The sequence below is a fragment of the Varroa jacobsoni genome, unplaced genomic scaffold, assembly GCF_002532875.2.
Source record: "Varroa jacobsoni isolate VJ856 unplaced genomic scaffold, vjacob_1.0 scaffold_431, whole genome shotgun sequence".
In the NCBI taxonomy this organism is placed as follows: domain Eukaryota; kingdom Metazoa; phylum Arthropoda; class Arachnida; order Mesostigmata; family Varroidae; genus Varroa; species Varroa jacobsoni.
In genome coordinates this window covers 605,724-618,064 of record NW_019213333.1, presented here as the reverse complement: position 1 = coordinate 618,064, position 12,341 = coordinate 605,724, and the positions used below count along the sequence as shown (strand labels likewise).

Here is a 12,341-nt window from a genome sequence, read left to right as displayed (position 1 = left end):
CTTCGTGTTCTCGTTTGGCTATAGACAGACGAATAAGATACTATTTACTTGTTGTTTAAGGTAACAATCTAAGCAAACGTATCTATTTACCTTGTTACGTTACATAGGAAAGGGAAAATATCTGTCAGAGGCGCGGAGAGCATATGCAGATATTAGTGGCGTATTTTAAAATGGCTTGACTTTGGCTTGATATACGTTCCTTGTAATCTTGAACAGTTTTTTAAACTAAGCCCTAACCTTCTTCTGAAATGAGGTAGAATAGTTTTTACTATATACGAAAGTAAGTTTACAGTACGGACGCTAGGGGGACATAAGTTGCCAGTTTGGAAATGAGCTTTGTCTACAGTTAAATGCATATCTGGCTGTGACGCGATTTTTCAGTAAACTTGAAATTATTTACACAATAAAGCTTTTACATAAAATGCAGTCATTGATCATTCAAGAGGTATCAAGGAAGGAAACTTGAAAACACTGGAACCTATATTATGAAAGCTAATGATTCTTAGGACAATTGGCGAGTCGGTGAATTTTAGAATATCTGTAAATGAACATTACGTTGGACGTAGGCATAGCCGTAGAACCACACGATTCACTAAGACCTTCGATATAGTTGGGATCTCTCTGGCCCTCTGCTATTAATTTCCTCAGAAGTTCGCGCGTCACCTCAGAGCAGAGCCTCATCGCGGGGTCACTATAATTTCAGTAGACACGAGAGAAAAGTTAAATTAATTTGTAGACAACCCCCGGGGTCACCTACAGATTTCATTCTTTAAACGTGTTTGCTGTGCAAAAAAGCTTTTGCATAGTTTCCAAGGCTGAGTAAACGGCGCAGTTAGAAAATCAAGTACTTTATGGAATTACTAATGAGGTATACTCTAATTGCATGTAAAATTTTGACAAGTGAGTGATATCGATGTTTTACTCGCTGTACGAACTTCAATACACTGACGTAAAACTATAACTTCTTGCCTTTTTGCTGCAAAACAGATACAAGAAAGGAAGATACCACTCAAAGTTTTACCCATTCTACTTCATACTACCCATCCTTCCAGCCAAATAATGTAAGAAATTCGCACGGAGCTTATTGAATTTTGCTTTTCAGCACGTTAAGGGTTTCCTATCCTGAAAAATCAAGGTAGCGTACCTGCTTAGTTTCAAATTATAGCAGATTACATAATTTTAGATATTATGCGATTGATTATATTGCTAAATATTTTAACTGTCTTAACTAAAAAGAAGGTCTTTTCTTCGGGTTACGTTAGCAAGCTTGGATATGTATCGTAGCATATCTGTAGAATAGCAAAGCTATGCGAACCACACTATATTCGATGGACACCTTTTTGTACTCCGTTTAGGAAGCAGTACGGTATGTATTATCGGCATTGGCTCACTTCTGTTAGTGACCCTACGATTGACACCATCAATAGATGGTCGCAGAAGACGCCAGAGAATATCAACCCTATTATCTGGATCAAATCTGAAGATATCCATAAATGAATATACCTTGTCGTATCTAACAAGGATCCTTTCGGAAACTTGTTTCCACTTGTATGTTTAAAAAATAATTCCTATTTCTAACGATATGATACGCGACACATTGGGACGTCAGAAGATACGACTGAGCTCGTCTTAATTCAACTAAATTTTTGTTTCTGTGAATTAGAATTCATATTTGTACATATATGTTCGTTATAACCCAGTTTTCCTATATGGCACAAAAACTATCCCCTCCATATGCAATTCTTGCTACCAAACACGGCAGTCAGGTTCGTATTTTTCTAAACTATCAAATGACCAATGCGCTTGAAAATTTATTAATAGTTAATTAAACACTTGCAAAAGAATAGTGTTATACCTTCTTGGCGAGGTTTTTTCGTACATTCCTATACAAACGACGCCTAGCACGGGTACAGCTTACCGAAGTTCAAATAGCCGAGCATATTTATGAGCCTTCTTTTACTACAAATCTACACAAGAATATAGTGTCCTTTTTTTTTGAAAACATCACTACGTTCCCCTATCCCGAACCTATCAATTAAGTTCCTGTCCCTTTCCTGAGAAATCTGGAAACGTTTTTACGGCAGCACCCTTAATTATAAATTAAAGAAGATAACGTAGTTACTAAAATAAGCTTTGCGTTTAGAAACCACAGGCTCGTTCTACATTAATCGAAATTGCGTAAACTACTACTACTAATATATATATATAAATAGGTATAAAATGAAAAGACACGACGCTTTCAGTTGTCGATCCTCGCCGAAGGACACGAAGATGATCGATGGTTCAGTGAACAGAGAAGATGACGATTCACAAAGTCTCCCGTTCGTATTCAGGGAGAGTAGTATTGACGATGTTTGTCGTGCATGACCTAGCGTTTCCATGGGACAGGGTAAGCTGACCTTATTTGATGGAGCTTTGCATAATTTAATTGACTCGATGTAACGAAATTAAACGCGTCGATCAATTGCCTAGGTCGTAAAAACCGATTTCTAGTAAATCAGGTGTTCGCAATTCGCACCAAACAGAAAACTTAAGTTTTTTGTTGGATCTGCAGGTCTGGTTATTGTACGCCGGCTTCTTTCCTTGAGCAACCCATTCGGAACTCTAACTCATGTTAATGTAGAGATACTACTTCTCGTCACTGGTACTAATTCTATGCAAAAAAAAAACGGTCATTATGGCCGTGTAACGGACAATACCAAACCGAATGCTGGGACGTAGCGTTAAGGCGTAATTTTCCTTCAGAGAGTTCACGACGTATCCAATTTTCAACTTTCCGTGTAAACACAAAAAAATTTAGGTGGTTAACGACGATCGCGGGTTTTAGCCCATTTTTTTTGGCCATTACCCGTTTTCGGACCTGGCCCAAGCCATTTTTGGAAAGGTCTTTTCAGCGAAACTGTCGTTCCGCACACAGGATAAATTTTGCGGGCTGTTCCAAGAGCGTTTTAATTTCGACGAAATATATAGTGTGTTGAAATGATATGTTGAAAATATACTCTTTCCGCCTAGAGCATCTATATTTAAAAAGTTAGTCTGAGGTTAAATGGCCCTTACAACGCAGTACCGTTACAACATGTCCATACAACACGAAAAACGCCTTCTAACGGTACATAAGAGTAAACAACAAATAAAGGAAGTGAGAATAAGAAGTTATTGCCCTGGGTGCGCGAAACTTTTTCTAATAAAAATATTTAAGCTGAAGTAGAATTTTTTTTTTTTTAATATTTTTAGACAGAACAACAAAGCTACATACGTGCTATTCTGATCAATGACCTTTTGCCATCTTTCTGGTAACACCATAAACCCATCAGTGTAGAGCTGCGATGGTTTCTAGATAAAACACTATAACAGACGTTTTTTTTGTGTCGTTTCATTGAAACGAAATTGAAATAATTCAAAAAGTCCTGCTTCTTCTGTTCACTGATCTTGGGTAACAGCTATTAATAATACAAATAAAGCAATATTCCCTGGCGGCAGCGGTCGCAGCAGCACCACGGTTCCGTTCCGACCCCACTAAACGGATAGCATCACTTTGGCATCAACCATCCCAGGCTTTGTCACGGATCGAAGAACATTTCCTCGCTTTGATCATAATCTTTTTTCGCATTTTACTGTTACACGTAATCCACTTTCTATCGTCCGTGACCAACCGTTTTTGTAGAGCTGCGCAGATGAAAGTGGAATTGTGCCAATTTGTATGACGTCCAAACATCGAAATTCTCGTACCCAGCTTGTTTCAGATAACTTGAATCTGTTAGGTGGAAGAAGTTCAATTATTTGACTATGTTCTTGGCTGCCCACGTGTCGATCTCGCTCAATTTCGCAATAATTTTATCAGTCTCTTTTGTCACCGGTCGACCACTACGAGGAGCGTCATTTACCGCGGAATTTTCAGAAAGTTATATCACTAATTTTCAAAACGCCCTATCTGAAGTCTGAAGCATTCCAACAATTTTAGCACATGTATCAATGTTAAATCTCAGCTTCTTTTACAAGGCGAATTATATTACCTGAAGTATGCGACTTTAAAGGCAACTAACTAAAAAATCATCAGTACCTTTTCGGTCATCCAATATATATAATCAAAGGTTAATGGGCCAGTCCGTTCGCCCTGAGCAAAAAATATTAGTTTAAACAGAAAAAAAGCACTTCTAAGACACATCATGATATAAAAATGTGGTAGGATCCGTGTTATCCTTGCAGACAGATTCCCAAAGGTTTTTCTGCCACAGTTTCACCTTTCATGAGGTTACATTTGCCAAGTTAGACAAGAAGTACGTTTGATAAAGCTTAATAGATTGAGATATCTTACATAATCAATTCAGAGCGTTTTGGACATAATATCGAACGGGACTGTTAGTTTATAAGAGGTACTGAAAGGATACACCTATCCCAGAGGACATAATTGAATGCTTTTTTGACCACAAGGTGGAGGTGTCCTAAGCGAACACAGTAGTTAAGTTTTTCTCCTGGTTGTTCAGCTCTGCCACATCCTGCTGATTGTGGTATTTTTCTTTAAGTAAAGTAGAATCGATACGTTTACCCTCTTCGGTTGGCGCATATCACATTTGCAAATACGCCAAATAACCTTGACTGAAAGTTACGATACCAATTACATTATAACCTATCATTCATCATAGCTCCTGTGTTGAAAAAGCCCACGATCTAGTAAAGAGGATAACAGCCACCTATGCCACTGCAGCGAAATTTCCGTTCAGACTCTAGTTACATAGGAGACCCAGTATAGGTTTGAAAAAAAAAAATAAATGAGTAAGGATTCTAACTGCTTGTTTCATTAATAGAAGTTTATTGAGAAGAGGAAATGGCGGAAGCCTTTGCCACGTTGCACTGAATCGTACAGGAGCTGTTTAGCCTATGGTACGTTCATTTAATTAGAAAGCCGTGCCTAGCCAAACACGTTTACCCATTATCTATACTAATATCCCATTTAGCGCAAATATTACTCTACAGTTGAGGCTTATTGCACTCAGAAAATCAGACCGCTTGTGCTATATGTCACAGTTGATAACGGTGAAAAAGCTGAGGGGTTGCTGGTTAAATTATCATACGGGCAAGCATTGCTTTTAGAAAACCTGTTATAATGTCTTTTAAGGTTATTTCTAGGATCTCCACGGATAGTGGGAAACTGGATGAAAAATTGGACAGTTATCTCCGTGCGTTTAGCCAGAGGTCACTTCTAAGCATATCACTTATACAAAGGTGATCTTCAACACAGAGTTCGTTTAAGATTTCAACAACTACTAGTGATTAGCGTCTTAAGGTCTGCCTTCAAGCTTTAACAGCGGAAATCTAAAGCTCCTTGGAACTTAGAATTGTATTAGATAATAAGTGATTTCAACTTAATAGCAGAAACAGGCCAATAGAACAACGAACCTATCGATGTTGCTCATGATGACCACATGGTCGCCAGCACGGTCCTTCGACTGCAGTGATCCCGGATTGGTGGCTAGAAAAGTGGTGTAGTTAAATAGCTCCAAACCGTTGATTAAAGCAGGTACCACTATAATAATACAAAGACCACACCACACTGCGCACCATGGAGTCATCCTTGCCTCTTTTGCGGATCTGATACAACTCAGCGATCAAAGTATTGAGCTGTATACCTTTCTAAGCATATATATATATATGTACATAGGGAAGTCTATCCACATGGATGCGTACACACACACTCACACGTCTGCTAATATATCAGGTTTAGCGCGAGCTAAACTTGCAGCAGCTGGCGTTAGCAGTCCAGTATTTGTATGCTAGATAAAATTCCCTTACTTGTCAAAGTGGAGCTGGAGGAACGAATTACAATTGACAAATGTTTAGAAATGTCTGCTCAAGACTTATTACAGCAGATAGTCAAAATATTTTTAAGTTGGCGAGGAAACTAGTGTTCTCTTAGTTGGCAAAGACGGAGCAATAGCTGGACAACGAGGATGGTCAGCCTACGAAATGCCTACAGGATATGTTAATAGAATTTATCTCACATACGATGAAACGTTCAGTAACTGCGGTTGTCTGGGCTGCAACTGATGGTCAAAAAACGAAAATAAAAAATGTCTTTTCCTAGAAAAAGAAAACTTATTCCATAAATAAAACCATGCAGCCTGTCAATTAAACACGCCAAAGGTGCATCTTGGCGTTGTGCTAAATATATTTGTGCATAGTTGGTCTCAGGCGTTGTCTGCAAGTTCTACTTTTTGAGACGCCAACTTATATTCAAAAATAGCTCAAACAATGACAGCTTTCGAAGAAGAATGACAGAATGCGGCTGGTTCCATGCTACATATTCATAAAGAAAACCAGAGTGGGTGTCGAAATCTTGGAAACGTTGATAACTAAATTTTGCCAAATCTCATCATTTAAGAGATAAATTAAAAAAATTTGCTGATTAATCATTCTGTATTCAAATACTACCCAGAGAGATTTCACTTGGACGTTTCGAAATTTAAATCTCACTATTAATATTGCATTGGACTGTTTTTTATTGCAGTCCGTCGATATTCAGTCGTCTACTTCTATACTTCACATAGAAGACAGATTGCTCATCTTTGGATCTCTTTGTTTTCGAGGTCACCGTTGTCTGGGCGATATCCCTCTGCCTCTGAATGGCGTTCTGGCATAATTTGTTGGACTGTACTTCCTGTTTCAGCTGTTACTTCTCTGCTTCGTGACGTAGAGTCTTGACTAGGCACTCAGCGGCCTTTAGTTCCGTTTAGGAAGATAAAAAGAAATCGAAGAAAAAAACAAGTAATTTGCGAATCTACCAGCTCACATTGCTAGCAACAGCCAAGGTATGTCGCTTTAAATGCGCTAGAAATGTCATTTCTGATGGTCATGCATTGTTACCATTGTTCATCACATTTCATTTATGGACCGTTCCACGTAAAAAAAATTCAATACAGTCAAATTCTCGACTGATTGCAGGCCAAAAGTCCCAAATAAGCTAGGAATTAAGGCCGTCAAAAGGTGTAGAAAGTCGCAGAAGATCTCAAAGTGATCAACCGTCGCGGCTTACCTGAACGATTCATCTATCAATGGATAATCTTCTCTCTAATCTCGAAGATGGCAGCCTATTTCTGCGTCAAAGATCTAGGACCATAGAGGAAAAATGGCTTTTGTATTAATCTGCCTCGTTAGTCTAAGGCCTATTGAGGACCTTCTGCGTTGTCTCATGAATTTCAGGCGCCACATGCAAACCGCTTGCAACGCGGACCGTTGATTTTGGACACAACAAGCCAATATTTAATATTAGTGCGCTTAACGCGGGAGCATTCAACTGATCCTCGCTCCTTTATGGTTACGTCATTTTTTTGCTCTTATTCGATGCGAATAGATGCTTACTGCGAGGAAATCTTGTGTCGTTTCATGTACTGTACATTGAAATGTACAGTCCTTCATCTCATATCTGATTATTAGAGTAGCAGAAGATGCGCAATTTTTGCAGTAAGGGTGGATGAAGCCGTATACTCTAATAGCATCCTTATAGTACTATGTTATAAGCAGTGACAGGTGCCATATATATATATAAGTCCTAAAAAATTATGTGAAGGGCCACATTGGCGCAGCTGTTTGCACCTATACTAACGCTATTGCATCATAATATAGTATTCGGGTAATTTGTAGATTATATCATTGATTGCAATAATTTGCGTATCCTCTATTACTTTAACAGACGTAGATAAAGATTTTCGCAATATATATATATATATATATATATATATGCGGAAAGGCAAGGGGTACACCTGTTAACTTTTTTTCACTATGACCAAAAAAAAACATTGGTCTTTGTTAATTTCCGACAGCTCGTCCGCCATCAAGCCTAAACCTAAAAACTGGTATTCATCTTGCGTATCCACCAACTAGAGGTCATAAACTTTTGTAGTCTGATCATATCTGACAATTTCGCTACATTGCATACTTGCGTTGATTAATTGCGTCTGCAGTGCACTCTTCTGACATCCGAAATGACCCTCTTCATATACTTGTAAATATTCACCCTTGCCAATTGGCCAACGTAAGGGCCGCTCAATTTTTAGTGACCTCCATAACAAATACTAAAAATTGTTTTCTGAAAAAAATGTATCTATCAGATTATCTATTCAGAAAGAAAATGATATCGAAAGAGAGTCGTCAAATTCCTGCAACAGCAGGAAGCGAATTGCTCACTACTTAGAAAACTAGGCAAAAAGCCTAGGTAATTTACGAAAAAAAAAAACGCACGTCAGCAGTTGATGTTCCTAACTCATTCTCTGAGAAGTAGCCCAAGCACTAATTTTCCAATTTAAACCATGCCTTTTTTATTTTTAGTTGTTTATAAATAGGCAATATTTCTTCTCTAATAACGGTGCATCTCAGAGTTCCAGAGATCCTGGAACTGTTACCATCAAACGTCGCAGTGGCAATAACACAGTTCTTGGTACAATAAAAAACAACTCCAGAAGCTTGTATTGGCAATTTAGCTCGGCTCCACTATAGCGTGTCTTCTGACTATTGTTTGAAAAATGAATATCCTAGTCGGTTGGAGTGTGATCATGGATCGATGTAAGTGCCAGAATTTCTCAAGACACAACTGGCTATACGGGCCGTATTTATATGAGGGACGAAGGCTAATATATTTAACAAACGATATAAGGAAGAACACCACAAAAAAGAAAACGTCAATGTCCCTTTCTATATACCTATATAGTTAAGCACGATTACTGAAAAGCTGGATATAACTGGAAATACCCTTAGGTATTTACTGCAGAAAGATAAAATCTAATATTTACTTATCAAAAAATACGGGTTGCTAAGAAAAAACGACTGCCCCATCTGCTGGAATAGATTTTATCGTATTAACGAATTGGAATGCTCACGGTTCTGCGATTTTGTTATCTGTCGATGTATCAGCCCGCACATGAGATAGCTTTTTTAGTGTCTGAATCAGTTACACGAAAATGTATGTTCCTAGCTCAGAATGTACCGGATGCCGCTTTTTCATTCTAAGAATAATATTTATATTAGATTTGTTGTAAACGTCTGCACGGCCGGGTATGTGTGAAAAAACCTGAAATTTTCCTTCTAAAATTCAACATTTTTAAGGACTCATGTGAAACCTCTTATCGGCCATGTCACACGTCCGTTACCGTTTATCAATTCAGTATCGCTTTTTACAAATAAAAGGAGATTTACTTTTCTTTTTTTTTTCTTTTTTTAAAAGATTACTCCCAACGTACAAAGAGTATTTAGGAACAGTCCGTTCATTTAGCGTTTCAGTACTATACGTATTATCACAGAGAAAGAAACGTATTTGTTGTTAAGACAATTTTTATTAGAGTTTTTTTTTATTAGATGCAAGATTTCTGCTACATTTCCTTAGATGTAAGACACTAGCAATGATTAAAATCAGTATAGAACTACTTCGCCGTTTCAGTCTACCTAAATATTGGTGATATTCAATGATATTTTTTCTAAATGATACGCTCACTTACTTACTAAATAAAAATGCTTTTTTTTTAATGTGAACTCTTAAGAAACGTATGTGGCATCCGTCCTTTTTTTTTTGTAGAATCTTTCTTACTTTCTGCCCTTATGCATATATTACCCGTATTAGGCAGTAGTGAAAACTTTAGGTACGGTAGTTTTTATAAGCACTACTACGTCAACACAGCCAACGATCATTCACTTCAATTTTCTTTCGACTATTTGCTGGCCGTAAGCTGAATATAATCAGATAGATGACGCTCGTACTGGTCGCGGTCTTCTCGGCTGACGTCCCTGCGATGCCATAACCTCTTGGATACATTGTTTCCCCTGAAAAAGAGCGCGTTGGCATATAAATTAACACAACTCAATGCGATAACATAAAACTTCCACCTGAAGGCAGAGTGGGTTCGCCTTCAAGTGATGAATGCACAACGAATATTCATTTCACTCCCGTTCATTAGTAAAACGTCGTAGCTTGCCATTGGTCGGTTAGGGTTTTAGCAGCAAAGATCGGTAGCCGCTAATCCAAGCACTGTGACGCGATGTATATCTCTGTGGTAAAAACTTTTTTTTTGTGCACTAATTTTTTCAAACATTAGAGAATAGTCAGATTGCCAAGAGCATAACTGAGGTCTTGAGGCGTTACACAAGGGCCGTATACGAAGATTCCGGTCTGCAGTTCCTAACTTTATGGCCGTATAGTTTGCGGTGTCAGGCGATGCTGATATAGAAAGGTACGCCTGCCTATCATCCCACAACAACTTAATTAAAGTAGTATTTTTTGTTTGACGGTAAGTGATCGAGCTTGTACAATGGCCACCGATACCTTTGCTGAGCACTGCATTGGACAGTTGACGCTGATTGGCAGCCAGGCGCTCATTCAATGCCAATTCGATATCAAGATAAATTAGGTTTCGAAGGTTTGTAGGTAGGTGACTTTACAGTCGAAGTGTCACAGGGATTTACCTTATAAAATAACTTCGATGCGACGTTTATCGCTCACGACGTTCTATGCCTGTTTATGTTGAGAAAGAGCACCGTTTCTGTACCAAGTTACTACAACGGGTTATACAGTGTTTGCACGGAGAGGAAGTATCATACCGGCTTCTACAGCAGCTTGATCCAATCCCTCAGCGTTTCAAATTCCGACAAAATTAGAGTCGAAGTTCTCCGATTTAGTTAATGTTATCACAATCTAACGTTAAGGTAAGAAATAGAAAAACTGACCAGAACTAAATGTTTCTTGTGGAAATGACAAATCTTATTAGCAGGATACTGCCTAAGCTATTTGATAGAATCATCACTATGATTTATAACGCATCCAAGACTACCTTGCCGGAAAAAAATCCAAATTAAACCAAGCTAAAAATACTTGTATAGAACCAAGGTTAAGAGGCTCACATATTTATGTTATCTAAGTGTATTCTAAATAACTTGCAATAGAATTATAATAATAATAAGATAAAATTAACAATTTAACTTACCCTTTCCCCCTGGAGAAATAGATAATCGAACGAACAGGCGAGCCATGCTTTCGGTTTATGTATTTACCATCCTGTATCGCGTTATCCAAAAACTCGCCATTTTGTAACCCGCTCGCGGTGTTTGATCCCACTCCATTGTAAAGACGTAGCCAATGAACGTCGGGAAGGTCGTAGTCATCTAATTTCGAGTAGCCATCAATAACCGTAATGACACTGAATTCAGACAATATTAATAGCCATAAATGCATATTTGGAGCGTGAATGCTCTCAGTGGATCTCTAGTGTTGTACCCGGCTGGGGCATCTACGATCTGCCATATATATATGTGTATATATATATACCCTGGAAGCGTGTACATGCCCGGATCTCTAGGCAATGCGCAGTAAGACGCGATTGGAGTGACAGGTCGATAGTTTGTGAAATCTGCCCATGTGTATGATTGAGTCTGTATATTCTTTAAAAAATCTCTATTTTCGTGTGTCTAGCGATGAATTTATCCAACATTCCAATGAAATTAACGGTAGCTTATTTAGTAGGCCGATTCAAGACATCTGTATAGGGCAAATTAAAACATAGGACACACCTAAAGCACTCCTATCGACATCAAAAACAGCGAGCTACATAGACAAAAAGTTGTGAGTTACGAGCATATAGAAGGGCAGTCCATTGTAAAGTGTTTATGCCAAAACCGTCGAAAAAATCGGAGAAATCTATTCTTATAAATAGCATATTCAATGAGGGACAATTCTGTCCCCAAATATCAATCCCCTTTAAAGTATTCGAATCTTTTACACCATAGCGAACTATTCATAGGATAGCAGGGCATGGTGAAATCATTTTTAAATAAGGCCATGGAGTGTTAAATGACGAAGTTGAGTTGACGGTTCCATGACTTTACCTAAGTGAATAGGGAATTGTATGAAGGCTGCTGTTCCGATCGATGCGCGTGGGGACCCTGCCATTACATTTAGAGCGCGTTTCGAGCAAATTTATTTAACATAAATTAAAAAAAATAAAAACTAGAATTTTCAGACTGTTTCATTTGAACTTTGAAATAAAGAAATCAATAACGACAGCTGGGCTTTTGTTAATATCTGGGGCAAACTAACGATCCGTTGCTTCCTTTCGTACCATCTAAAGTTTTATAGGGATTCCAAAGTGTCTAAACCAGTTACAATTCCTATCCATGAGAACGTAGTATTCTTTAGAGGCTTTTTTTTTTACAAGACCTGAGAACTGGGCCTACCCAATGATATCAACCTCTCGAAACGGTGAACAGGTAAGGTCTGTTGTCTTGTTATACCAGATATTCTCAAGTGTACTCTGGTTTTCATTTGAAAATGCTTGTTAATTAGGGCGGGGCTTAAGCCTTGAGCC

The 12,341-nt window shown here is 38.2% G+C and overlaps 2 protein-coding genes across 2 annotated transcripts; both read right to left on the bottom strand.

The window, feature by feature from the left end:
* Positions 1-5,719, bottom strand: LOC111260375 (uncharacterized; the record flags this gene model as incomplete). Its single annotated transcript, XM_022833084.2, is given in 3 exon segments — positions 1-18; positions 556-691; positions 5,398-5,719. Coding segments are annotated over 3 exon segments (327 nt in total), but the record flags the coding sequence as incomplete, so codon positions are not given.
* A 3,584-nt stretch (positions 5,720-9,303) lies between these two features.
* Positions 9,304-11,258, bottom strand: LOC111260370 (uncharacterized). The gene is made up of 2 exons (XM_022833078.2): positions 10,965-11,258; positions 9,304-9,807 (listed from the first exon to the last, which is right to left on the bottom strand). The coding sequence occupies exons 1-2, from the start codon at positions 11,210-11,212 to the stop codon at positions 9,696-9,698; spliced, it is 360 nt and encodes a 119-aa protein (XP_022688813.1). The 5' UTR covers positions 11,213-11,258; the 3' UTR covers positions 9,304-9,695.
* Between the last annotated feature and the right edge of the window lie 1,083 nt (positions 11,259-12,341).

Bases quoted from the DNA above. Each gene is read 5' to 3' on its own strand.
- LOC111260370 (XM_022833078.2), bottom strand. From the start codon at position 11,212: ATGCATTTATGGCTATTAATATTGTCTGAATTCAGTGTCATTACGGTT. The intron at 9,808-10,964 runs GTAAGTTAAATT...GCTCTTTTTCAG, and splicing joins TATTTCTCCAGGGGGAAAGG to GGGAAACAATGTATCCAAGA.